Raw genomic sequence first — 26,626 nt, forward strand, 5'->3', positions numbered from 1 at the left:
TCACTGGGAGTCTGGCTCCAGAGGAGACTGATGGGAGGGCTCCAGAAAGCAGCCCTCCTAGGAAGCAGCCCTGAGGCAATGGACGGTAGAGAAGTACAGCAATACTTCATTGGGATTCTTGGTCTGCTACAGTGCTCTACCTGCCGCTGAGAATTACTGCTGACTGAAAGCGAACACGGAGTGGTAAAAGCACACTCTTCCACGCAGCGTAAAGTGTTTCTGTGGTGGTGCTTAATTTAATCACTATGCATTCATTAGGATATCAGAAAACATTTCTCTAAACCAACAGTGGAATAGTATGCATTAGTAAAAACTAAAATCCTATTTCTAGCAATCGGGCGTCAGCCAGCCTCTGGTCACAGAAAGGAACTACGGAGCCTTAATTGTGATCACCTGAACAAGGACCTAACCCTAGTTGGTTTGGCTTACACTTTCCACTTGTCTTTACTACCTTCAGTCCAAACAATCAGCCTTGCTATTCCTCCCCGGGCTTCCTTTCTTAAAAGCAGATTTGCTCTGTTTTTAATTCTGTGTATCTGCGCATATCCACATGTAGGTATCTGCAGAGGTCAGAAGAGGGTGGTAGGCCCTGGTGCTGAGGTTGCGGATGGTTACAGGGCACTGTCCAGTGTGGGAGCTAGGGAGACAAGTCTGGGTCTGGAAGGGCAGCCAGAGCGCTGACCCACCAAATGGTCTCTGAGTTCCCTGCCCCCGCCCATATCTTCTTTCTGACAAGCCATTCCATCACAGGCAGAAGTACTGTACGGAGGACATTTTAAGCTCCTCCATTTGTTTTCTTTACTGACTTTACTTACACTTTTGAAGAATGAGGTATCAAGAAGGCATGAAGATTGCGGAGTTGAGCTATAATCACCATGAAGCTTGAACTTTTTGTATCGTATCTGCCAAAAGAGAAGATGAATCAAACAGAGTAACTACACTAGCTAGGTCTCCCCACACCACACACACACACACATACACACACACTCTCTCTCTCTCTCTCTCTCTCTCTGCTTTACCTGAGTCCTATTTGCACCTGGGCTGTCTCCACAACAGTGACACCCTCTTCGCTATAGGGAATGTCTTCGATTTCACCAGGCCTAGGGACCAGGAGCAGGTGGACAGTCGTTAATAGGATATCGGTTACAGCTACCCCTTGCCTTCCATTCCTTGTGGAACTGACCCCTGTGGAAGCTTTTCAACCCCACGAGAGTCTGACTCCGAGCTTGGGGAACAAATTTGTGTGTCTGGCTTTCCTGAGCCCTGTGAGGCTATCTCACTGTCTTGGGGGCTTTCAGACTCTAAACAAGGTGCTTCATGTGCCAAACAAGCATTGGCCAATCACCAGGCCAGCTGGTGAGCACACCAGTCCGCTTGCCATTTCCACGGCTGGCAGGATGTTTTTGGCAGGGGCACGCTTCACCTTACAGTGTTCACGAGGCTGGCTGTCAGGCTTGCGGGGGCTGACTGTGCCCCTGCAGGTTCCTTACTGTTTCATGGAGGCTTCATAGACGCCGCTGTCTCCGGCCACGGATTCGTCAGAGGCAGCAGCTGACACACAAGCACTTTTGTCTCTTCGAAGATGGAGTCCTCTTCTTTTGGGTAATGACTTTTCCACATCTGGGGTGGAGAAGGTGATAGCATCATTAGTTTCTTATTGGGCAAAGTGTAAAATGCTCACACCAGGGCTGGAGAGATGGCTTAGTGGTTAAGAGCACCGACTGCTTTTCTAAAGGTCCTGAGTTCAATCCCCAGCAATCACAAGGAGGCTCACAACCATCTATAATGAGATCTGAGTGCTCCCTGATGGCATGTAGGTGTACGTGCAGACAGAACATTACACATAATAAATAAATAAATAAATCTTTCCAAAAAAGAAAAAAAAATGCTCACACCATAGAAGCCCAAAGCACAATTTTCTCCTTAAAGTCAAGAATGTTACTTCACATATTAACAGACGGGGTGAGAGAAATGCTGTGATTCAGAGGGTCTAAGATTTATTATTTGGGAAAAACTGGTTTTGCTTTTGTATAAAGAAATTCTTTTAACATTTATTTTATGTGTATTTTATTAGTGTTTTGCCTACACTTGCACTGGGCCGGCTCTCAAGCCCCCCAAATTAAAAACCAAAACCAAACCAAAACCAAACAAACAAAAAACCCATGTTTATTCAGGCAAGTGTGTGTGAGTGTGTGCATGTGTGTGTATGATAGACATGTGGAGGTCATAGGACAATCTGCAGAAGACAGCTCTCTCCTTCTATCATGTGGGTCCTGGGGATGGAATTCAGGTTGTCATTCTTGCATTAAGTAGCTTAATCCACTGACCCAGTTCACAGGTCCTTGATCTAAAACATTTTAAGGCAAGAGAGACATAATTCCCATCATCCCCAGCTTCTAGGCTTCAAGCGTTCATGAACCACCACAAACGCTGGCTAAGCAGCTATGTGCCCGCATCAAACACCGGCACTGCACCAACTTGAACAACTAACTTTAGCTACTCCTTGGAGAAAAGTTTGCTGCCCACATCTCTACATGCCCCTTCCTCTTCTGTGCATCTTCTAATGGAAATTAAAGAGAAAACAGCTTTGACTTGTATGAATTCTCACCCGCTAATATCACTAAAAAAAAAAAAAGAAAGAAAAAAGAAAAAAAAGAAACACAACAAAAAAACCAAAACTTTTTTTGTGCTACTGAATCTTTAGCACCAGCTACCACTTCGCGCTTTTATCTCTAACTCATATTCATACAGCAGCATCCTGCAGGGATGGAGGAGCATTCATTTAAAGCTGTGCTCGGCGCGGCACCGTAATAAGCTGTGAGCCCCGAGTTCCTTTCATCCTCCAGAGAGTGAGCCTGAGGAGCGATATTGGTATGCATTTCGGCCCCCCTCGGAGTCGTGACTTTACATCTTGTTAAGATGTTTAAGTTTTAAGGCTTCAGATTACAGGATTGATTGCTGCATTCTCTCTTTTATTTCTGGCAGTGGGAATGCTTTTTCCTTGAAGATGAAGTGCCTTCTCTTTGCCCACTCCCCTCTGTGAGGGGTGAAGGTGATGACATGATTTATTGATTACCCCCAGGAATAACCACAGCAGTCTGAAAACTGACTTTGACAATGACAGAGACCGACTGTGGGAAGACTTCATAGTTATTCCACCTTGGTGGCTGTCATCCAGCAGGGATTGGTGCGGAGGAGCAAACTGGCTATGAAATGGAGTTGGCTTCACCTTTCTAAGGCCCCAGGACATTAAGACGGGAGCAGTGTCCTTCCAACCGCCCCCCCCTTTCCGAGGTGGGAAGACGTTCCTCGGATAGGCCAGGCATCGGTTAAAATGCATGCCCCCTGCTGTTTTCAGTCAGGAAACAAAGCTCGCTGCAAACAATGCCCTTGCACATGCATTTTTTTCAAGTGACTTCCTAAGGTAGTGGGGATGGAACCCAGGTTTTCAGATGTCCACTGTGTCACTGAGCAGCTAGGCCTCAGGTACCTTTTTTAACAACGGTGCTGTGGGAACTTCCTCCAGGCACCTGCCTCCAGCCACAAAGTCATCAACAAAGCTGGTAGCAACCTCAAGTGTTAGGAACGAGGTAGCCATTGAGCCACCATGCCTGTGTGACTGGCTGAGGGGGCTCAGGATCATTAGGTAATAGCCCTTGGGCTGCAGCTTTTGGGGCCCTCTACCTTTTCGAGCATCTCCCATCATGTACTGGGTTTGCCATGCTGATGGGATTGAGAAGTGCCCACTAGGGAATATTCCCCATACATGAAGGGCACAGGCAGCTGTAGATGCTCAAGAAGTATCGCGCCCTAAAAGGCAAAAATGCGCAAAGAAGGGCACATCCACTCAAGTGCTGTCTTTCTCTTCTCTCCCTAACCTGCAGGGAGAAGGGCACAGCCGTGTTGACCGCACAGGTATGACGAGGCCTTACACCTCCCATGATTTATTTGTGTGTATTTGTATAAGGGGTATTTTAAGAGAGTGACTGTAGTGTTGGGAGCTCTCTGAAAGAGGGCATACAAACCATAGGAAGGTCTCCTGCACTCTAGGCTCTGCCCCAGGCCACTAATGAGAACATAGCACTTCAGCATTCTGTATCAGAAGCCTCCTAAATCAAGCTGTATTCATCTTTAGAGATCTCAGTCTGCCAATCAATTAATACTTAGAATTCCAACACCTGTGCATATACAAACAAACAAACAGCTTCTGAAACAGCAAGGACAGGGTGGTGGCACGCACTGACACATGCTGACAGAACAGGACTTCCTGGCAGGGGCAGAAAGTTTACCTCCTTCAAGCTAGCTATAGAATGGACCATCCTCAGAACACAGGACAGCCCGGAAAACAAGGGTGCCACCTGCTCTACCCGGCCTACGGCAGGCACTGAAAGCTTCCATAATGCAGAGGAAAGCGATGTTAAAAACCGAAAGTGGCTCAGCACGGGGTCAGGAAGGACCCTCTCTGCCCATCTCTTCCTGGAGCTGCAGCTGGGAGAGCAGCCAGCAGATGGCAGAGCAACGCCGGACACGGGGCTGCAGCGCCAATTAACTGGGGCAGAAGGGGAGTCTGGCACAAACCAAAAACGGTGTTATACCGAACCCCCCAAGCATGCTAAACACTGACCCTTCGTGCTGACCAGCCAACACTCTACTGACTTTGCTTTCATCTGTTTCAGGTCCCCTTTAACGAGAAAGTCCTCGTCGCTTTGCTGTTTCTGAACCAGAATCCAGGAGGAAGTGTAGACCACTCACAAAGTACCTCCTGGGCATCTGTGTCCCACGGAAGACTCTTGGGCCACAGAACAGCACTGGCCAATGAGTCCACTAAATAGGGAGGCGATATGTTCTGAGCACGCGCATGGACACGTCAGTGTGCACCGTGCATGCAAACACGTGAGTTCGTGTGTCTGTGCCGGAGGCTGACATCGGGTGTCTTCCTCAGCAATTCTCAACCTTACTTTGGGGACAGACTCTCCCTGAATGCGGCACTCAGCAGATCCGGCTGTTGCCAGGGAGCCCGGGGAATCCTCCCCTCTCTGCCTCCCTACCTGGGGGTATAGCCGTGAGCTGCTGTAGAGGCTTCTCTGTCGGTGATGGAGAACTGAATTCAGATCTTCACACTTGCCCACCAAGCACTTCACAGACTGTGCCATAGCCTCAGTCCCTGCGTTTATTTTGTGGTACTGGGGTATCGAACCCAGGGCCTTGCACTCGCTAGGCAAGCTGTCTGCCACTGAGCTATAAATATATCCCCCTGTGTAGGATATATTTTTTCTCTTTTAACAGAGAAAAAAAGTATAGGTATAGAATAAGTACTCCTTAAATGGATACCCCGAGAAACCAAAGGGGAACCATCCACTTTATTGACATGGAAAACAGTAACTAAACGCTTCCTAAAATGGTGCAGAGAAATGCAGGGGAGCAAGGTCTGTCTGTACCTACCTGATGGTCCTCCATACAGCAGCTCCCCAGCGCACTCGTCAAGATCTTTATCCTCAAGGAGAGCCTGGGATGCTCCTCCGGGCTCTGAGTCCAGCAAGACCTGATTTTCACCAAGGCCAAGGGCAGCCAGGTGGCCACTCAATTCACAGTCCTCAAAGTCAGCCGTGAACCGGTGCAGGGAGGTGTCGTGAGAAGATACTGGGAACGTGCTGTCCAAGACCAGGGGGGAGCCGGGAGGGGACAGGGAGGAAAGAGAGGACCTGGAGGAGAGGGACGCCACTGACTTGGAGGCCTCGGTCAGGGGGGGAGTGTGGCTGCTGGCTGCACCTGCCACCCCGCAGAGCGCACTCTGGCCAGGCTGGCTGGGGGACTTGACCACCTCATTCTCATGGATGGTGGTGATGGGTCCGGAAGGAATGTAGCCGCCCTTCTCTTGAAGAAGGAAGTCCAGTTTATACTGATAGTCTGTGTCCATCTGGTCGCCCTGGCTGCTGTAGTAGAGCTCGCTGGAGCTGAGGGAGTTGAGTGAGCCTCGGCTGGAGGTGTTCAGAGAGCCCCGACTGGAGGCCAGGGACCCCAGACTGCTCCCGGAAGACATGGACAGCGTGCTGGAGGAGAGGCTGGGAGGAGAGCAGCACACTGTAAGATCTGCCCTGGAAGCTCATGCACAGTCCCCAGCGGCTCCTTCACGCTCAGGAAGGGAAAGGCAGTGGCGCTGTCTGAGAGCTGCAGCCTGGGCAGAGGAACTCGCTGCCGCAAAAACAGTTCCCTGCTCACTCACAAAGTTGGTACTATTACCAAATTTGCCGTCCTGGCCTTTCTAAACACTTGTCATAGCTGCCAGGAGTGGTGGCACACACCTTTGACCCCAGCACTTTAGAGGCAGAGGATCTCTGTGAGTTCAGGGCTGGTCTAGATAGCCAGCTCCAGGACGGCCAGGACTACACAGAGAGACTGTCTCCAAAATAAATAAGTAAACAAATGAGTAAGTAAATAACCATTAAAAGTTTTTAATGATTACATGCAGGTAAAGCGGTGCACACTTTTAATCCCGGCACTCAGGATACAGAAACTGTCTGGTCTACATAGTGAGTTCCAGGCCAATCCAGGCCTGCCCCCACTCCCAATGACACACCTTTAGCAAAAACCTGTATCAAATGCCTATTTTACATCAACTTGCAGAGCCACCCACATCACCTTCATACTTGAAGAAGGCTGAAAAGGCTGATACTGTCAGCGCAGCTACTAAGGCTAGCAGGAAAAGGCACTCATAAAGACATTAGGCAAACTCACCCATCAATGTGAAAGATGGGATTTCTCAAGTTTTCAGTGATATAAAGCAAACCCTCTTTCTGTAGGATATTTCAAAATGCATTCCAAACTTAAATGTAGAGTTTATAGGAGGAAAAAGTGTTTCTATTTGGTAAGTAAACATCAATGAGTGGGCATGACTTATGTGTTTACTTTTAAGCAGCTAAAAACCAACTAAGGAGGGCCGAGGCTTTGCCTGGATGCCGGGGAAGGCATTTCCCTTCAAGGACCCAAGCAGCTTACCTTTTAAGTTGCGAATACAAGGAAGTAGTTAACTTAGTCGTTTCTTCAAGTTTCTGTAGCAGCTCTTTTCTTTTCTCTTCCAATTTCAATCTAGAAAAAAAAAAAAAAAAGAAAGAAATTAATTTTCAAATGATATGTAGAAACCCAAACTAAACAGCAGAAAAACTCAGTATCCCAGAACCATGTGTAACGGGGATGTCTGGATGAGCTCCAGAAAACAGGCAACAAACAAGAGAGAAGGGGCAGTGCTTTACAGCCATGATAAATGTAGCTGGAGTGTTATGTCCAGTCCCAACGCTGGGAGAACCTCAAAATGCCGACAGTGTAAACTTTCCTCAAGTTGTAAACGATTTGGCCCCAGTCATGGAGAAGTACTGAGGGCAAAACAACAGCAACACTGACCACAGCAAAAGCCTGAGCAAGTCCAGAGAGTCTCGTGGAACTGCAGGCTGGCTTCTGCTTTGGAAAACATTGGGCAGCAAGGGGCCCCCTTAGGTACTGGATGAGGCAAGCTTTGCTGTAAAATAGTGCTTAATGAACTCCGATGCTAACTTCCTGGGAGGTGTAGTATGGACTCAGAGATCGCTCCACAGTGCCGCTGTGGGCTGGCTTGGCCGTTGCCGTTTCAGCAAGAAGTCCAGGTCATTCGCCTTCCTGGCTCTATCCTGTCTCAGCACTCGGAGTGGATTACCATATAGGCAGAGCACTGTAGAATTTTATCTTGAAACAAACTCGTTTCAATACAGGTCAGACATCCAAGGAAAAGGGCCTGCATGAGGCGCATGGGGGGGGGGCGCTTGAGACATCACCCCAGGAAGGCAGTGCCTTGGTGCCTGGCCTGGGGTTTGCACCTTGTGAGTCCTGTATCCTTTGGCAAGCTACCAGCTAGAGGGACTCACCTTTCTCATCTGAGTGGTGATTACGAGCCTCCTGTGTCTACCTGATAAGGCAGTTAAAAGGATCAAACGGAGTAAGGCACAGGAAAGTGCTCTACAGGCCACAGAACAGTCACACCTGCTCACAGCCCTGCAAGCTGGGGATATGCACAACTAGCCATATTGGTTTGGAGAAAGAGAGAATCTCCCTGATTTCCAACCTCCTTGAAACTGTATGCATGTCTTGGGTAGGAGGAGATGTACTTGTTTTATTTATAGGTACCTATTCCTTTTATGTGTCTACAACACAATTTTCATTACACGTTACAATTAAAAGGTAATTCTTGCCATTTTCTGTAATACTGGCACGATCAATTCTTTTACATATTTCACAACTGCATTTTTAAGAAGAGCAGTCTATTTTAAAAATCTCTCCAACAAAGCAACTCAAACAGAATGGAAAATTAATGTAAAGATGTGACTTGGAACACACAGAGGTCTGGAGAAATCCCCAGTTAAAACCCACACTAAGTATTACGCTTATCAGTGCTCATGTGAACTCCCATGTGTGCTGCGTGTGCCCTCATGCATGCATTCATGCATGTCTACCTTGCTTATTTTTGTTTTATGTGTGTGGCTGTTGTGTGTGCGCCACATGCATACATTGCCTGCAGAGGGCAGAAGAGGCTGTCAGACCCCTCGGGACTGGAGTTCCATCCAGATGTGAACCACCATGTAGGTGTTAGGAACTGAACCTCTGTAAAGAGGAACAGGCCCTCTGTGAGAACGGCGAGTGCTCTGAAGCACTGCGCCATCTCTGCCATCTCTCCAGCCCCCACCTTATCTTTGAGACTCTGGCTTCACTGAGCCTGGTGCTTATGGGTTGGCTAGATTGGCTGGCGGTCTAGACTGGCCGGATCATCCCCAAGACCCACCCTCACACTAAGATTATAGACTCTTGTAGCCATGCTTGGCTCTTTCATTTTTCAACACAGGTGCTATGGACCTGAAGTCGGGTCCTCATGTACACAAAGCAGACATTTTACGGACTAGAGCATCTCCAAAGGCCCAGCTTCTGTGGCCTTGCTTGCATGTTCCCCCGAATGAGGCTAGGGTCTCAGAAGGTGGGCACTGGCTCCTCCTCAATCCTTTATACAAACCTCTTGTTGGTGTCACTAGAAGCCACAGAAACCTTATAGTGGGGCAGCAGTTTCTGCCCTTGGCGTTAACCATCAAATCAAGCTTTGCCAGTTGAAGGTTGCTGTGCTGAAAGTCTTCCTCAGGCTCTAAGGGTCCTTCCTAGGAAACCAGGGTTTAAGGAATGCCAGTGCTGTGGGTGAGAGTATGGAAGGAATACAGGAAAGAAGAGCAATTTCTCCTTTGTCCTGGTGCTCTCCCACAATGAACGGCTTGTGCAGATTCACTTTATTACCACCAGAGGGAGAGCTCGGCCGCTGCTGTGGGGCTCACTGTGGGCCTGCAGTAGCAGCAGCTACAAGGACAAGGAGGAATCAATCACAGGATGGCTGAGAATTCGCGGGAGTTTACTGTCCTGAGGCCACAGTTTGAGTCCCCCCTACTCCTGAAATAATGCAGAACCACAACAGGATGGAAAACAGGGAACCTGAAGGCAAGGCAACAAGAGTTTTCTTTGGTGTTGGTGTCAGCACCAGGAAGAAATTGAGGGTCTGGTGCTGACCGTGAGCGTCATGATGAAACTGTGTTACTGGCCACCACTTACCTGCACTAGCACTGAGGAGACTTGGCTTGCAGAGGTGGTCTCTTACTTACCAAGGTTCAAGGACAGCTGGATGGGAGCAACCAGCAAAAATAAATATGTATAGTAGGAAGCAAGGGTGAAGGGTACAGAACTGGAAAAGGTGACAGTGACGGAACAGAGGCCAAAAGCATTCCCAGGAAGGGCCAGGTCCGGCTGTTCTGCATCTGCTTGGGGAGCAGGGCCTGCTCTAGTGCTTGCTGCAGCAGAAGGCTCTTCAGGATATGTGGAAAGGAACCATTTCCTTTCTCCAACCATCGCAGAGCCATTCGTTGGAGCTAAGTTGGTCAGACAGGGATATTTGAATTCCCCCCTCCCCTGCACTGCAGCACAGCAATGGGAATCTGCCCTTGACCACAGACACTGAGAGGAAATCTGAATGCGCTTAGGTGGTAAGCCAAGTGGCTTGGCTTCCAAAGGACACGGAAAGTCAGCATATTGCACAAATGGATAAACACGTTCCTTCCTGCCACCATCCAGTCTATGGCAGACAGGCTGTGCAGGTGAGGCCTAACCAGACTGCCTATTCCCCAGTGAGGCACAAAGCCCTTGGTCGCCTCTCACTAAATATTGCCATTATTTTATGTAAAGACTATGGAGCTTCTGCTGAGTCCCTAATTTGGCCACTAGAAATGTGACAGTCATTAAGTATGTAAAACAAAAGTATAAAATTCACTCAGGAACAAACTGCCCCTGGTAAAAATGACAAGCACGATGCCATGCCTGTAAATGCTAAGATGAACATGCTCCTCCCTCCCCGTCCAAAGCGAAGGAGGACCAGATGGCCTTTCCAGAGTCTCCTGCTACAAGAGGACAGAGACTTAGCCTCAGCACATTAGATGAGCATGAATATGGGGGAGTCTCCACACCCTAATTCTATAATCAAGGATTCAACCAAGCGCGGATGAAGGTGCTCAGGGAAAAGGCCGGGTTTGCACTGATCACACATGGACCTTTGCCGTGTTGTCTCTTGAGCTATACAGCACAGCAGCTGTTTCCATAATATTTACGTTGTTAGGAATTCTTAGTAATCTAGAAAGTGTCCAAAGCTTATGAGAGTGTACGTTTTCCGTTAACACTACACAATTTGTACCAGGGAACTGTGGCTTGAGTGTCAGGGAGGGGCCCTGGAACCAACTCCCCAGGACATCAAGGGAACAATTCATGGTGTTCAGTAAGTGCTATACAGTAAGTGCACTGGTGTCTTACACAAGGCGCCCACAAAGGCTGCTGTGTCATTACATCCACTGGTGCGTCTCGCTGGAAACTTAAGTTCTATTAAGTAAACACAGACCAGCACAGCTCCGCCTTCCCTTCCCTTCCCTTAGTTTTGTGCCTATCGGTGTTTGTTCCCTGAGTCCTTCCTCACACCTGAGGCTAAACACAGAAAGCAGAGGAAGAAAGGAGGACAGGAAGTGGAGATGAGGCCTAATCAGACGTGGCAGGGCCTCTGCTTCCCTGACACACTGTTCCCACACTTTCAAACTATTTTGATGTTTAAAAATCTAGACATTTATTGAGAAATGGAGATTAGAAAGCAAGAGGCCAAGAATTAAAAAAGGAAAGAGACTGGGTTCTGGAACGATGTTCGAACTTATTTCCAGGTCATATGAGATGGACATGGACCCGCTCTGGGGCAGATACTGGTCCTCCTGAGCTGGTCTATGATGGGCACTGGACCTGAAGGGCTACAGTTTGTCAGCCTGGCACAGTGGCCAGCTGCGTCATCTGATAAACATTCCTGCCCATCTGCTTGTGGCTCCGGAGATCTTAGAATAAATAACTCACACCTTCCCACACTCGCTCAGAATGATTGTCCCTGCTTCAGAAGCAGGTTTCAACTGACAAGCCACATGCAAGGAACATCTTGTGACTGGTTAAGAGAGCAAGCTGCCTTTTCCTTTCCTTGTGAAAGTAAAAGCAATACACATATGACTTCAGTAACGAAGACAAGAGCAGGAAGGCTCACTTTCTGTAACAGTCTAGGTCATCAGCATCAGAGCAGCAGTTCAGAGCTGTTGCTATCGGGCTCGCTCAATGATGTACTGCATTCCTGATTTTATGTCAACATTCCTTAGCTATTCCACATCTGTCACGATCACTTTCGCATTCCTAACAGACAGAGGAGAACTGATACTTCGGAGCCCAGGAGGGTGCGCTTCATTGCTTTGAGTTCACTAACAACAGGAGCTATTGAGATTTCCAAACCCGGGAAATGTCACCCTGTCCCCAGGAGAAAACAAACCTCTCGGCCAGAGCCCTGCTCGGCAAGCCACGCACGGACATCAGCTCCTCCTCCAGCCGCTGGCGCTCCGCCTCCAGGTGCTCCAGCTCATCTTGCGAGCGTTTCTGGGGGGTGATGAACTGCAGCTCTTTCAGAAGCTCTTCTTTTTCGTTAATCAGCATCAGCTTCTCCTTCTCAATGTCCAGGGCCCCAGGCCAGGCCTCACTGTCCAACTTTGACAGCTCAATTTTCAAGTTAGCCATGCTAAAAGACATAGAAGACACATGTGTTGAAGACTCCCCGGAGAATACAAACCCAGGCCATGTCTGGGTGCAAACGCAATCCACGTCTTTCCGCCACTCCAGGTGGGATGAACAGGAGCGTGGAAAGCAGAGTGCCACTGGCAGGCATCCCTGATGTGTGTGTTTGGGGGAGTGATGGGAGGGGTACCTAGAGGCTTCCATTACGAAACAAACCAACAAAGCTGTCCTCTGAGAGGCTCCACCCAGCAGTGGATCAAAACAGATGTCGAGAGACTCACAGCCAAACATTGGCTGAAGTGTAGGGAGTCTCGTGGAAGAGTGGGTTAAGGACAGAAGGACCAGGAGCTCCCCAAGAAGATCAACAGAGCCAACTAACCAGGGCCCAGAGGGGCTTGCTAAGACTGAAGCACCAACCAAGGACCATGCAGAGGCTGGACCTAGGCATCCTACAAAGATGTAGTCAATGGGCTGTTCAGGCTTCATTTGGGTTCCCTAGTGATAGGAGCACAGGGCCGGAGGCTGTCTCTACATGAACTCTATTGCCTGCTTTCTGATCACTTCCCCCTGGTGGGGCTGCCTTGCCAGGTTAAAAGGAACTAGGATACACTCATTCTTGATGACACTTGATGTGCTGGAGTGGGGGGGCTCCCCTTTTCTGAGGAGTAGGGGAAGGAAGAGGTGGGGGAGAGAGAGAGAGAGAGAGAGAGAGAGGGGGAGAGAGGGTGGGACTGGGAGGAAAGGAGGAAGGGGACTATGATCCAGATGTAAAGTGAACAAATATACAAATAAAATTAAAAAATAAAAATAAAAAAAAAGAAACAAACCAACATGTTAGGGTGCCCCAAAATGACATTGTTGTATACTATAGAGTCTTCTGGGTAAAGCTTCCATCCCTCAGCTATATGATTACTTCCCAGAGCTGGGCAGAACTTGGGGCATTAGCAGATCACAGAAGGAAAAATGAGAAAGGAGCAGAGCCTTGGCCAACCCACATTAGAGCAAAATCAGTTCATTAAGGTTTCACATCACCAAGGATAACAGGCAGGCCCTCCCTCCCTCCCAGCCCCACTTTCCTCAAGTTTCCCACTGGGAAACACACCCTCCACTGGGGCCTCTGCATGGGAAGTGTTCATTATTGAATAGTCTTGTACCATCTCAGGTGTTATGGTTCTGACCTATGTTCCCCTGTATCTGGTTATCTGGCTGCACAGAGGTGGGCACAGCAGAGCAAAGGTGGCTGGTGAAGAAGGAAAGGATGGAGAAGAAGAGAGGAAGTACCACAGTAGCGCCAGCCACAGTTCTGCCTGACCCCGGGCTTCCCCACGTCTCGAGGCCAGTCACAGATGGCCAGGTTTACATAACTCCCAGCTCAGCACTAGCGCCCAGACTCCACTATGGAATGATTTGCTCTGCAACCCTGTGAAGGCAATCCAGACTTCCCACAAGATGAAAGCACCCTGGCCATGAGGTGCAAGATCCAGACAAACTATGGGCACAACTGGTACTGACATAAGAAATCCATTTTCCTGCATACACTGCTGGATAGCTGCTTTGGCTTCTGGGCAGCACATAACACGTACGAAAGACAGATGGAAAAAGGGATTACCCCTCTCCATTTTGAAGGAAGAAACTATAAAGACAAGAAAGAAACTAATATAAAAAAACAACTTCAAACAAAGATGTGAAGGAGGTCCGCACTGTGGGGCCTTCAGTTTCTTCCTCAGTTTTTAGGAGCAAATGCTCCCTTACATTGGTACTCGTGTAGTGTGTACCTCTCTTTTCACCTGCTGTCTGCACTTAGGACAGACAAAGCATCGGCTGACACAAAACCATAAACAGCTGTCTCCACGTAGTGGAACATTAATCATCAAATTGCTAAGTAAGTATGACATTATTAGCTTCTGAGCATAGAAAACAAAAGCTAGAGGAGAAAACATTGAGGGCAGAAGAACTCTGCTCTCCCTTTGCTAGGAACTGAGGAGGAAAATGCATTTTCAACATAGGCAAAATCCCTTGTGAGACACCTTCTGGCCAGCAGCACCCGTAACCCTAAAACCAATCCCAAATAACACCAGTGCAGCCAAATGACAAAGAAGAGATGGCCTAAGTTCTGATGTGATCAAGTAGCCAGCTGAGCTGAGAGCAACAGCACAGTGCAGGGAGAGAGGTACATTTATTACTTGAGGGCACACGATTAGATAGACATTGGATTTTATTTTGAAAAGGGCACACAGATCTGGCAGGGACAATGTGGAGAGGACTTCTAGGAACCGGGAAGGGAGGTGTTACCTGAGCTCTGGAGCTAATCAGCTATTACAGTCAGTCCCCATAGAGGGAAAGCACAAGGTGACCCAAAGACCCAAGGCGGAGTCCATGAGAAGCAATAGTGCTCTTTAGTTCTGAGATCTGAGCATTAGCCTTCAGACACCAGACATAAGTGTTGGGCTTGGTCCACGGCAGAACCAAAGAGTTGTGACTGTTAGACAGTTGGCCTGCTCACAGCAAGAGGAACCTTGAACGTGCCACCCAGTAACGGCTGTCCTGTCACTGGGCCTCCACACCGAAGACCACCCCTCAAAACCTACTAAAGGCAGCCCCCCCCCCCAGTTTTGTTCCTGGAAAGGAGATAATATAATATAAAAGCCTTTCCGACCCTCGAGACATTTAAAGGTCTACCAGGGGACATTGAAAGACATTAAAATCAGCTGATTTAAGCTCTGCTCAAACTGACCGAGGGACTTGTTCAAGGTCATGTGGTTAATCATTTATGGAGTGAAGCCTGGGTTTCTGCTCAGTAAACTGAAGTTTACTGAGGTACTATTTGAAACACTGCCTAGCACAGAGTCAAATACTATAGTAATAGTCACTTCACTTTGTGAAAGGCAGATAACCTCTAAGACCTATGGTCAATTACTTTAAAATTTCATCATCTCTAGGAGTAATGGACACATCCAAATGGCTGATGGTACTCATTATGGTAAAGACACAGCACTCTGGGAGGGTCTCATGGTCAGAGGAGGAACAAGATCAATTCCTTGGTCTTCTGTGTGGTGACAATGCAATTGCTCCTAATGTCTCCTAAATGATGAATCAACGGCCTTGTTAAGCTCTTCAGTGGTATCAGAATGACCTTCACCCTCAGAAACAAGTGGGGCGTGCTACAGTGTGGAAATAATTTGTCTATCTACCTTCTCTATTAGGACCATGAGGTCTCTTGCCCAGTACCCCACCAGAGTCAGGGAATTAAAGACAAGAACATGAGGGTTGGTAAGAGCTTATGAGGTAAAAGAGATAGTTCTTTCTCCTTCACTGGCCTGTCGGCAGGAGCAGACACACAGCACCTTCCAGGAAGCAGTAGAAAGCCTGGTGGGGACGGGGCTGCTCAGAGGTAACTCCCAGCAGAGATGCAGGGTCAGGCCACTGCACAGGGTTTGGGTCAGGAATCGGTCATCTCATTTTCAATTGGAAGTATTATACAAGCTCAAAACTTTTTCCCATAAGGGAAAGGGAAACTTTTATCCCCACACTTCTCATTAAATTCCCCTTTCAAGCATAGGGGCACACCCCTTTAATCCCAGCACTCAAGAGGCAGAGGCAGGTGGATCTCTTGAGTTCAAGGCCAGCATTATCCACAGAACAAGTTCCAGGACAGTCAAGTCTACACAGAGAAACCCTATCTCAAAAACAAAAACAAAAACAAACAAACAATAAATAAATAATGAAAAATAAAATTCTCTTGATTCTTCAGCTTTGCAGGGAGTAGAGAGAGAGCAACCTTTCCAGGCTAAAGCAGCACAGGTGGCTTGCTGAGGCTGGGAGGGGAGTGGCCACAACGCCACAAGTCACCACAGCAGCTGGGCAGCTTCTGGTCTCACCTTCGTTTGGCTTCTTCATACTGGAGACTCAGCCTGACCTTTTCAGCTAAATTTGATCTGCTCCGCACCCCAATCTAGTACAAACAGAAGGAAAAAAGTCAATTAACTCTGCTAATGAATGAAGTAAACTGCTTTTGTTTGTAGGAAGCGCAAGTAATTGAAAAGCTGGAGAAAATGGCTGTGCAATGGGGGAAATGCCAGCTAAGAGGCACTTACTCCTTTGGCTGAGGCTCATCTGTTTCGCAAAGACCTGAGCACCGCTCTCCCAGCAGATTAAATTCAAGACAAAAGTATTAGGTAAATGTGTCTGGTATCTGAGAGTTTATGAAGGGTGGATAGGTCAATGAAATTGACAAAATGGAACAGATTTCTTTGCCAAGATTTCCATCACTTAACTCATAACTACACAAAATGTAAACTAAACAACCTCAGGAACTGATTTTCACACAGCAAGTCCTACTGGCAGCACCCACTGGCTTCGTTTTTCACGGCCCATGCACTTTCATGGTGTAATATAAGTGGGAATCTAACAAAAATGAAATACTCTGGAAACGGCTTTTCACGAGGGAGAAGGGAAAAGAATAATATCCAGATCATAGTAAATGTTCTCAAACATCAGCTATAATTCATAAATACTGACTCAACTTCAAATTTATAAAAACCATTTCTTGAAAACAAAACAAAACATGCGTATGGATGTGTGTGTCTCTGCGAGTGTGTACCCTGTGTGCAGGTGTCCGTGAAGGCCAGATCGGGGCATTAGGTCCCCCAGAATAGAGGTCGGTTGTGAGCTGCCTAACGTGGGCGCTGGGAGCCTCTGGCAGAGCCAGATACAGTCTTAAAAGCTGAGCCATCCTCCAGCCCCTTCTTGTAAGCTTCAAAAAGTGCCCTTTTGGTTTCTCATTCCCCTTAAGGTTCTTGTGAAGTGATCCAATTCACAGGGCTGAGAACCAAGATGGGGAGAAGTTAAACTTAGATGCATTTCTAGCCTTTCAGTAGCATCTGTAAAGAAATGCAGACCAAGAGAGTTCCAACTGTGCACTTGGCTCTTTGACAGAAAAGATGAGGCTGCGACTTTTAAAATGAATCTAGAGGATGAAGTACTGAAGGCACACTCTAGCTCCTGTCCTAGTCCTCTGTCCCCATCCCGTCACCACCCTCTCTCACCACCAACTCCAGCCCCACCCCTGACCCCTGTCACCACCAACTGCATCCTCCCCAGCCCCAACCTGTCCTCAGGGCATGGAGGACAGCACTGGCACAGCTGATGCCCCCTGGCGACTTACATCTCCAGAAATGCTTGTCTGCGACCCAGCATCAAGGGTCTGTCTGGACAGAGAGAGATGAGAATTCACAGGACTGGATCTCAGATCTGGCTCGGAACTGCCCATGTTCTGATCCAAGTGGAAGCGCTCCTGCAGCTTGGCAAGACTCTGTCAAGAAGCACACAGGCGTCCTCAGTCTAAGGGGCAGCCCCTTTCCACAGTGTCACTAACGGGATGAAGGCAGGGACATCACCTGTACGCTTTGCACAAGCACGCGATTCTGGAAGTGTGTGATGGCATATTCTGCAGGTAGCCTCCCCCTTCCTCTGTGGACACTTCAATCTAGCTTTGTATTTATTTACTATGTGTGTGTGTGTGTCTCTGTGTGAGAGCCACATGTGTGCAGGTGCCCACGGAGGCCAGAGGAGGGCGTCTGATCTGGAACTGGAATGACAGGCAGCTCGTGAGCCACCTGATAAGTGCTGGGAATGGAGGAACTCAGGTCCTTGGCAGGAGCAGCAGGAACACTGAGCCCTCTCCCCAGTCTTTGGCCTCCAATATTGCATGTGCAATTCTTATTTTTAAACACTTTATTAAGTCAATAGGGACCTACTACAGTTTGAATATGGTTTGTATGTATTCCCTAAAAGTCCATGTAGAAGATTCTCAATATGTTGAAGCTTAAGAAGTGACAGAGCCGGGGCTGGAGAGATGGCGCAGAGGTTAAGAACAATCACTATTCTTCCAAACGTACTGAGTTCAATTCCCAGCAATCACATGGTGGCTCATAACCATCTATAGTAAGATCTGGCGTTTAGGCAGAATGTTGTATAAATAATAAATAAATCTTAAAAAAAAAAAAGAAGTAACAGAGCCTATAAGAGGAGGGGAAGTATAATATTAACATAGTTCTGAAGACCCTAGCTCATTCCCAAGAGAGCACATGGTTATAAAAAGCGCAGGTGTGGTCTCTGAACTGCTCTGGCTTGCTGTCTTGCTATCTGTTTAAGGTGCAGTCTTGCCATTGTGATACCAACCACACGAGGACTTTACAAAAGACTGGGAGAGAAAATGGGGCCAAATAATCTTGGGCTTTCAGCCTCCGAAACTATAAGCTAAACAAGCCTTTTTTCTTAACAGAGAACAAACTAATATAGAACTATTCACTTAGCATAATAAAAATTTCAGAACCATTCGATATTTATAACATAATCTCTGATTTTTAATATACAGCAAGACAGCTCCCTATTTGGAAAGGGGTACAATTATACTACTTTATATCTAGGCAAGACCTAAGAGGCGATTCTGTTTACATTAATATTACAGATTAGGAAACTGAGACCCAGAAGCTGTGAGGGAGTAGCCTGGCCTTACTCAGTCCATCTACGTGCTGACTGCACAGCACTGCCTGCGTGGTGACAGCTGATAGTAAAGTGAGTAATCCAAAACCACTGTGCCTTCCATGGCTGCCCAGGTCGAACACACTAGGTTAACTCTAGAGGGAGGCTATGTACAAGTCAATGTACTAGAAAGAAAATCTAATCCAATTTGCTTTGTAAAAAGCCCTCTAGTAGCACTAAGTAAAGAACAAACAACAACAACCCATTACTGCTAACTGAAGAGCATATGTAACCTGATATTTAGGATTTCTGTGCTACAATAACAGATGTAAATCCGACGTGTGCATTTGCAGTCTCAGCCATGGCAAGGAGGATAGGAGGTTTAGCTCAGCTTGGGCTACAGGAAGACATCATGTTGAAGGAAGAAAGGAAGAAGAGAGGAATGGAGGGGGGAAGGGAAGGAGGAAGGGAGGGAGGGAAATGCCAGTGATCCAATGTTTGACATTCACCTTTCACGAGAACAGATATATACTATGTACATATAATAAAACTTACATAGACACATCAAGTTACATATGATAGAAAAGAATGAAGAAACATTTCAGTGAATGTGGGAAAGTCTTTTCTGTTTCTCTTGAAGTGAAAAAGATTAGTAATTGTTTTTTCTTAGCTGTGATGATGACATAGTTAATTAATTTGGTAGCTTGTGACTAATATGTTTCAAAGAAATAAAAGATACTGGAAAATAAACTCAGAGCATATTATCAATATGAAGAGAAAGAATATTACTGTGGATTTGGTTTTGAGTGGCTGTGTGTTTATTTTTAGGTGTACATAATTGTACTACTGGATTTTTATGTAAAATGTTTGTTACTAGGCTCAAATAGTTTGAAGTCATAGCCAATCTCTGATTTCCCTTCTAGCTTTATTGTTGATCTCAGGAACTGATTAATTACTCTACGTACTTTAGGAGCTAAAAGAACTCAAGCTGACTGGCAGGTGAGACCAAAGTTTACAGAAGAGGCAAAGGTGACCCTCGCGTGATCAACTCCAGGCTCCAGCGTAAATGTGCCCACTTCCAACGACTGACTACAATGTGCATTTCAGAAACTACCAACTTCGTCAACAGGACAACTGTGGAGCAACAATGAAATGTTGAATAACAGTCTTCATGTGTTAATATGAGTTTAGGGTTGTTATATATGTGTTTAAAACAACACATATAAAGGCTAGCTGGGCTGGCAACTCCATCCCACTGCTTCCTGGCTCTGTGATCTTGGGTAAGGTACTGGGTTTCCTAGCCTAGAGTTCATGGGCTATAAAAAGAGGACTACACCTCAAGGTCTGCAAGGATTAAGGGAAGTGCACAGGAGAGGACCTGGCACCAAGCCACTTCCAAGTATTTGCCCTTTTCACTATTATCTTTTCCATCAGATCACTTCTTGCAAGTTATTTTGAAATTCCAAAAACAAACAAACAAACAAATCACATGGATATAAGAATATTTATCTTTCTCAGCTAACCTCTAGAAAGCAACATGGAGAAGCTGAATGTTACATTTGAATGGAGTTTCTGTTAAGAACACAAGTACCATTGCTGGCTCACACACTAGTCAAAGATGCAGGCTAAACCTGACTAGATGATGATATGCTTCTGACTTCTTTATGTTTTTCATAATTATGAGGAAGAGGAAGAGGGAGAGAAGAGAGACGTCCTTAGGACAAGGCCATGGCTCTGATGGCATTTAGGCACAGATGGCCGAATGCTCATCACCCCACAGCTGCTGTGTTTTTCCTCTGCATGAGGGTGGATCTGAGGAGGCCATAGGCCGAAAACTGTACAGGCAGAACTAAGGGATTGGCTAGCCACTTTCCTGGTGGTAGCTGTGGCTGAGCCCAGGCTGGGGCAGCATCCTGCACCCCAGCAGCACCCCAGGAGATGTACCTATCGCCTACTGATGATAGTGACACACTCCCACACACCCTGGGTGGGGGCCACTGTTGGGGACCCCTGACATTCCCAGTGTGCTCACAGTGTGATGGGGATGATGGACATTCCCATCATCCAGACAATGCCTCTGGCCTAGATACCAAGCTCTTCATCGAGGCTCCAGGCTCTCTTTCCCCACTCTACTCAGTGTGAAAGGACACATGAGCCCTGCCTTCACAAAGGACACCGCAAGTTGGGGACCACCTGGTTCCCTATGTGTTTCTCAGAGCCTATTCAGGGTGGGCGCGACCAGCGTGGAGACACAGATACCCCATAACATACCTGCATTAGATCTTGCTTTTCTTTTTCTCCTGAGCTGATTGCTTTTCTGATAGATTTCAGTTCTGTCAGGATGGCTTTGGCTTCACTAAGTTCATACCCACTCTGGCCTCCAGACATCTTTTCATCAATTCTATTAAGAGAGGAGAAGATGAGAGAAAAGAAATACAAAGGTGAGTGTAGAGGAGCCGCTGGTTTTGGGGTGCCTTCCTCAGTGATGGCTTTGCACAATTACTCTCACCCGTCGCTACACAGACAGTGCTTCTCCCCTGCCCCCAGGCTCAACTTCTCCATCCTCTATGTCATATCTTGTCCTTTTCTAACCACTTTCAAGCACAAACACATTTTGGGGTGGTCCTGATGCTGGCTGAACCCAGTCTTTAACATACTCAGCCTTTCTCGAAGCCAAGGAAAAAAAACTGACAGGGACGGCCTGTAGCAGCAGAAGCAGCACTCCAGCCACTGACATCACAGCCATGCCCGAGCAACACCGGGCAGGGTGCTGGCAGCGTGGCGAGCCCTTCAAGTGCTCGACAAATGCTTATTTGTACTAGTGAATCTCTGACAATATTTAGATTGTGCGGCTTCTTATTTCTGTCAAATACATAAAAAGTATTTACTAAAGCTATGAATGGAGATGGAATATCTTGCCTGGCTGACCAAACTTAGAACAAGGCAGATGGGCAGATGTGCTCCTTTGCGGTGTGTACTGAGCAAACAGCTCTTCAGCGGGTTAGTTACTCTGTTCCGTGCCCCCACGGATGTCCTTACTTTACATCATTATTTTTGTGGGCTGGAGTGTTTGAAGGGCTGGACCACATGTTCTGCTTCTTCTTAAGAAGCTATTGGGCGTTCTAGTCACGATCAGCATCCCATTCTCTCCAGTTACGGTCCCGACCATACAGACCATATACCGGATAGACAATGCCTCTGGCCCACAGCCTTCAACTCTACACAGCTTCTCCTAGAACTTATCAACAGATCCTCCAGAGAAGCGGCACACAGTCAATCAGGAGAAATGGACTCTGAGCTCATCTGGTTTAAGCTGCTTCATGACTGACATGTACTTTCCATGTGAAAGGTGCCATCTGACCAAAGCACATGCCATCTTAATCACTTTGCCAAACAAAGTTAACTCAAACCAGGAGAGTCTGTAGATTAATGATTTCCCCAGGTACTATTGAAGCAAATATTTTATGCTACTGAGCAAGCAATTAAGCTTTAAAAGCCTAACCAAAAAAAAAAAAAACCAACGATTATAAGGTCATTTGATAATGAAATACAGGCAATAACTTCAGAGGATTAAACACACACGCGACACACGAATGCATGCATGCATGTATGCACGCAAACACACAGACAGACGCATAGATACACACTCACTCACACGCCTGCACACATACACACACGTTCATGGTAAGAAGGGGGGTACTTAGAGACTCCATTCTAATTTTTTCCAAACCAAGAACTGAGGCCAGAAAGCTTACGCAAATTTAACTCTTAAGTCACATAGAACAGGCAATAGGGTGACCACATGGACCCTGGCTGAGGAACTGCATAATCACTAATCTAGAATACTTCTTGAAAACAACAGTGACTGTTGCATAGTTTCCCTTTTTTGGGAAGGGATTTATCAAAGTAATATTTGGCTCCTTGAAGAATTAGATCCACCAGCTTAATACAGGTAAAGGCTCACTAACCAAAAGAAACGCTGTTTCCAAATGTTGTTTTGGCATTTTCAAGCAAGGTACTTTTTAAGTTAAAAGAAAGTGAATGAAAACTGGAGATAAACTGGGGTTTCGTGAAAAAGCTAACAGGAAACAGAAACCACGTCCAAAGCCAGAGAGATCTCTTCCTACCTGTGAAAATCCCCACAATGGTAAAACATGCCCTTAATTCAGAAGTACACTTCACCATTTAAAAATAAAAAGCAGAGTTAGGCCAGACTGCTGGTTTAAATTTCTGAGGGTTTTACATTTTGATGGCAATTTCTTGGCTATCTTACTCTATTCAAAGTCCTCCCTCAAACCACCCTAATCTTTTTACCTCAAATATTCATTCCATTTTCAGTTCCAAGCTTTTACCTTTTCTCTACTTTTTCCTTCCCATCTTCCTCCCTCTTTTGACCTGACTATAAAAATATGAACATGTTTTGATGTTGTATTAATTTTTTTTGGTGTCTCTTGTGGTAGAGCCATTAGGCTTACTACCTTCTCCTTTAAAATGAAGTGTCATGCTTTTATTTTTCTGTGTTTGAATGAAAAGCTTTATTTTTTCCTACCTTTTTTTTTTTTAAGAAACTTTAAAACATTTATTATATCTGCATGAGATTTTCACTTGCATGCTTTCTTTAGAAAATGTGCCTCGGAGCCAAATCTTCATGGGGACCACATGTGCTTTTGATCTGCTAAGTGCTGCTATCATTTCCCAAGTAGGGGGGCAGCATGAGGAGTTCCTGGCATCCACCTGAACACAAGCCACGCTACTGTCAGGCCACAGGCAGATCGGAGGGCATAAACCAAGTCACACACACAGACAGAGAGTTGTTCAACTCAGCGTAAAACTGCTGTGCCACCCAAAATGAAATCTCAAGGATAAATCACAATTTCAAGATTCAACAAAAATGTTAGATAAGCCTACAGTGGGATTCAAGCTAATTTCCCCTGTCACAGCACAAGACAGACAGACAGACAGACAGACAGATTCGTTCATAAAATTAGTGGTGAGTGGTTTTTGTTGTTTGGTTGGTTGGTTTTTTTAAAGTCTGCTGTCTGGTCTCACCGCCACGGTTCATGCTTTAGTGGTGATAAAAGCTGAAGGAAAAAGCTGTTTTGTCTGTACCTAAGAGCAACAGGAGCAGTCTCTGCTCTCAGATACTGTATCTTTCTGTTCGTGGTTCACTCTAAGAGAAGCCTGGATCCCCACACAATTGTCTATTGTTTTCTCACGGAATGTTACTGACAGAGTCTTAAAGATGCCTTAGATTCCTATGAAAAGTGTTTGCAAGCAAAGTGCTTTCAACAACAGAGTATTGTCAGACCAACACAACAAAAACAGCAAGTTTGGCTAACCTCTAGCCCTAGGTGGTTACATGACTTATAATTTCACGTGTCCTAAAATGTTTAATGTATGGCTAAATATTTTGGGGCACTCCTTTTAGGTTTCTTCACCCTCTCCCTGTCCGCACGCAGAAGGCCTGCTTTATGTCCATTCAAAGGTACTAAATAACCCAGCTAGATCAGCTGAAGGGCTCCATGTCTGAACTGGAGACACACTACAAGACCGTCAGATACAGGTGGCATGGAGACCTGCAGCAGGAAACTTGAGACTTCCTTATTCTCACACAGACAGAGATTTGTTCAATCCAGCATAAAACGGTTGTGCCACATAAAAGGAAATCTCAAGGATAAAGCACATAAATTCTAGATTCAACAAAAGATCCCATTCTGTGGTGAAGAAGTGCAAGGTTTATCTACAAATGTTAGATACACCTGCAGTGGCATTCTACTTAATTTTCCCTGTCATGGTACAAGACGGATGGATGGATGGATGGATGGATGGATGGATGGATGGATGGATGGATGGATGGACGGACAGACAGACAGACAAATAGGCAGGCAGACAACATTCTGTGAGAAAACAATACACATTTGTGTGGAGATCCAGGCTTCTCTTAGAATGAACCAAGAACAGAAAGATACAGTATCTAAGAGCTCATAGGTACAGACAAAACAGCTGTTATCACCATACCATTGGGGTGACTTACCTAGAATGTCAGTGGCCTGATTCTATGAGGCAAGAAGGCTGAGTCACAACAAATGTCTGAGATTTACAGTCATGTGTCTGACTGCTGGTCAAGAACAGTGAGTGGGCATCACCAGATACAAGTCACCATTGAGCATGCAGAACAATCAGCTCATGTCAGGCCAGTGATACGAGCCTTAATGGCGACACTGCCTTGGATGGCACCGGGTTTCCAAAGAGCAGAAGGCTGACTAGGATTTCATAGGCAAAAGGAGTGGAGCTGGGTACTTTCCAGAGAGGTGGTTCCTGTGTTAATCTGGCATTGCTAACAGTGCTGAGGGAGCTGCTGGGAAGAACACGGAACCTCTCTGAACAGGAAGCTGGCCAGGAAAAGTCCTAGGGATACTGCCCTGCAGCCGATGGCAGCCAGCCCTGCCCAGGCAGGAGGACACCTTGCTGCCTCTATGGTCATAAGACTATGAAAACCATAGGCTTCTTCCCTTCCATGAGGTACCTATGGGCTGGTGACTGCCGGAGGAGACAATGTCTCAGCTGAGCCTGCCATGGCTTGGCTAGTGTGAGTACCATCAGTAGCGAAACACAGGGGCTTCTATAGGCTGGGAATGACATGGGTTCTTCCGGAACTGGCCACCTTTGTTTCCTGGCCCATCTCAAAGCTAGTCCACTGGCCCACCACCATTTAGAATGAAAACAAAAGAAAACAAACAAAAACCGTACAAAAACAGAGGGAACATAACCGATAGGAACAGCAGGCTCCTTTGCAGAGCCTAACTTGTCCTGGCTCCCTTGAGATGGGTCAGGCTGGACTCCATATGGTCTCTAGGACTGACAGAAAGGTGGAGACTGATAGCTCAGAGCCTTGCACGTATAGCCCGCCCAGGCTAGCCATCAAGGCTGACCTATACCACACTCTGTGAGAAGGCTGGCAGCGGTCCAGGACACAAAGTTAAATTCTTCACTTTGGTTTCTCTGGCTCATCTTCAATGATTAAGAAAAAGTTCAGACCTTTTCAAAGTGTATAGATTTTTTTTTTCCAAATATTTTTTTAAGTTGATTGCTTTTGGACCTCTGGCACGGAGCTTTAAGCCTTTTACTTTCTATGTTTCTTTGAGAAGTCGCTTATGTAATTGGTATATCTATTTTTTTTATTAGAGAGCTTTGAATTGCTGTAAAGTCAATTTTAGTATTTTAATACTCACTGTTGCAGTGTTTCAAAGCCTTGCTGTTTATAGAGAAGTTCTTGCTTCATCTGGGAGAGTTCTCTCTTCAGCTTTTTAACCTTGCAAGAAATCAGTGTGACCATTAAAATATTTCTGAATAATTAGTAACACACATTATTTCAGAAGATAAGAACTTAGCAAGCCAATAAACATTTTACTTCTCTATCACATAAATTCTAGGGGAACTCTATGAGGTATTTTTAAATTATCAGTGATACACAGCACTGTCACTCACTTAGCAACACTGTGAAGAGCTGGAGCATCCTATCCTGGCCTTTGCTTTGAGGTAAGCAGCCAGCGGGGGTCCCATGAGAACATGTAACCATGCATGTCTAACTCCATACTTTTGACTTCTTCCCTTCTCTTCCTGGGCTCTGGATGGCCCTCCATGCCTGGTTTCTCAGATATGTCCACGGACACATGCCTCAGGGACCTTACAAATGCTATCACACTCTGCTTGAGGCCCTGCCCAAGCTTCCCAGGGTTGACTCCTCTTGTGTATCTCTGAGTTAGTAAGCTGTCTGCCATGGGGACAGTAAGTTGCACTGATCTGCCTGCCACGGCTCCATGGGGACAGGAAGTTGCATGAAACCACAGACATCCCAAACGTCCAAGAATACCAAGCAAACCAAGTGATTCATAAATACTTGTCATCGTACTGATAGAACTACTTTCCTGTTATTTATTATATTCCTTGGTAGTAATAAGATGACAATTCAACAGATTGGAAAAAAATCACATGCCTAGTGTTTAGTCAC

At 46.4% G+C, this 26,626-nt stretch overlaps 1 protein-coding gene across 1 annotated transcript in view; it reads right to left on the minus strand.

Moving 5' to 3' along the window:
* Wwc2 (WW and C2 domain containing 2) overlaps positions 1-26,626 on the minus strand; it is a 175,636-nt gene that overhangs the window by 39,972 nt on the left and 109,038 nt on the right. Inside the window, exons 5-14 of the mRNA XM_021642456.2 lie at positions 25,848-25,927; positions 20,887-21,016; positions 17,297-17,443; positions 16,011-16,084; positions 11,894-12,136; positions 6,997-7,086; positions 5,443-6,062; positions 1,491-1,620; positions 1,020-1,100; positions 816-902 (exon numbers count right to left, since the gene is read on the minus strand). Coding sequence (XP_021498131.1) covers positions 816-902; positions 1,020-1,100; positions 1,491-1,620; positions 5,443-6,062; positions 6,997-7,086; positions 11,894-12,136; positions 16,011-16,084; positions 17,297-17,443; positions 20,887-21,016; positions 25,848-25,927 — 1,682 coding nt within the window. The remainder of the gene's footprint in view (positions 1-815; positions 903-1,019; positions 1,101-1,490; positions 1,621-5,442; positions 6,063-6,996; positions 7,087-11,893; positions 12,137-16,010; positions 16,085-17,296; positions 17,444-20,886; positions 21,017-25,847; positions 25,928-26,626) is intronic.

The sequence above is a fragment of the Meriones unguiculatus genome, chromosome 4 (genome assembly GCF_030254825.1).
Source record: "Meriones unguiculatus strain TT.TT164.6M chromosome 4, Bangor_MerUng_6.1, whole genome shotgun sequence".
Classification (NCBI taxonomy): Eukaryota; Metazoa; Chordata; class Mammalia; order Rodentia; family Muridae; genus Meriones; species Meriones unguiculatus.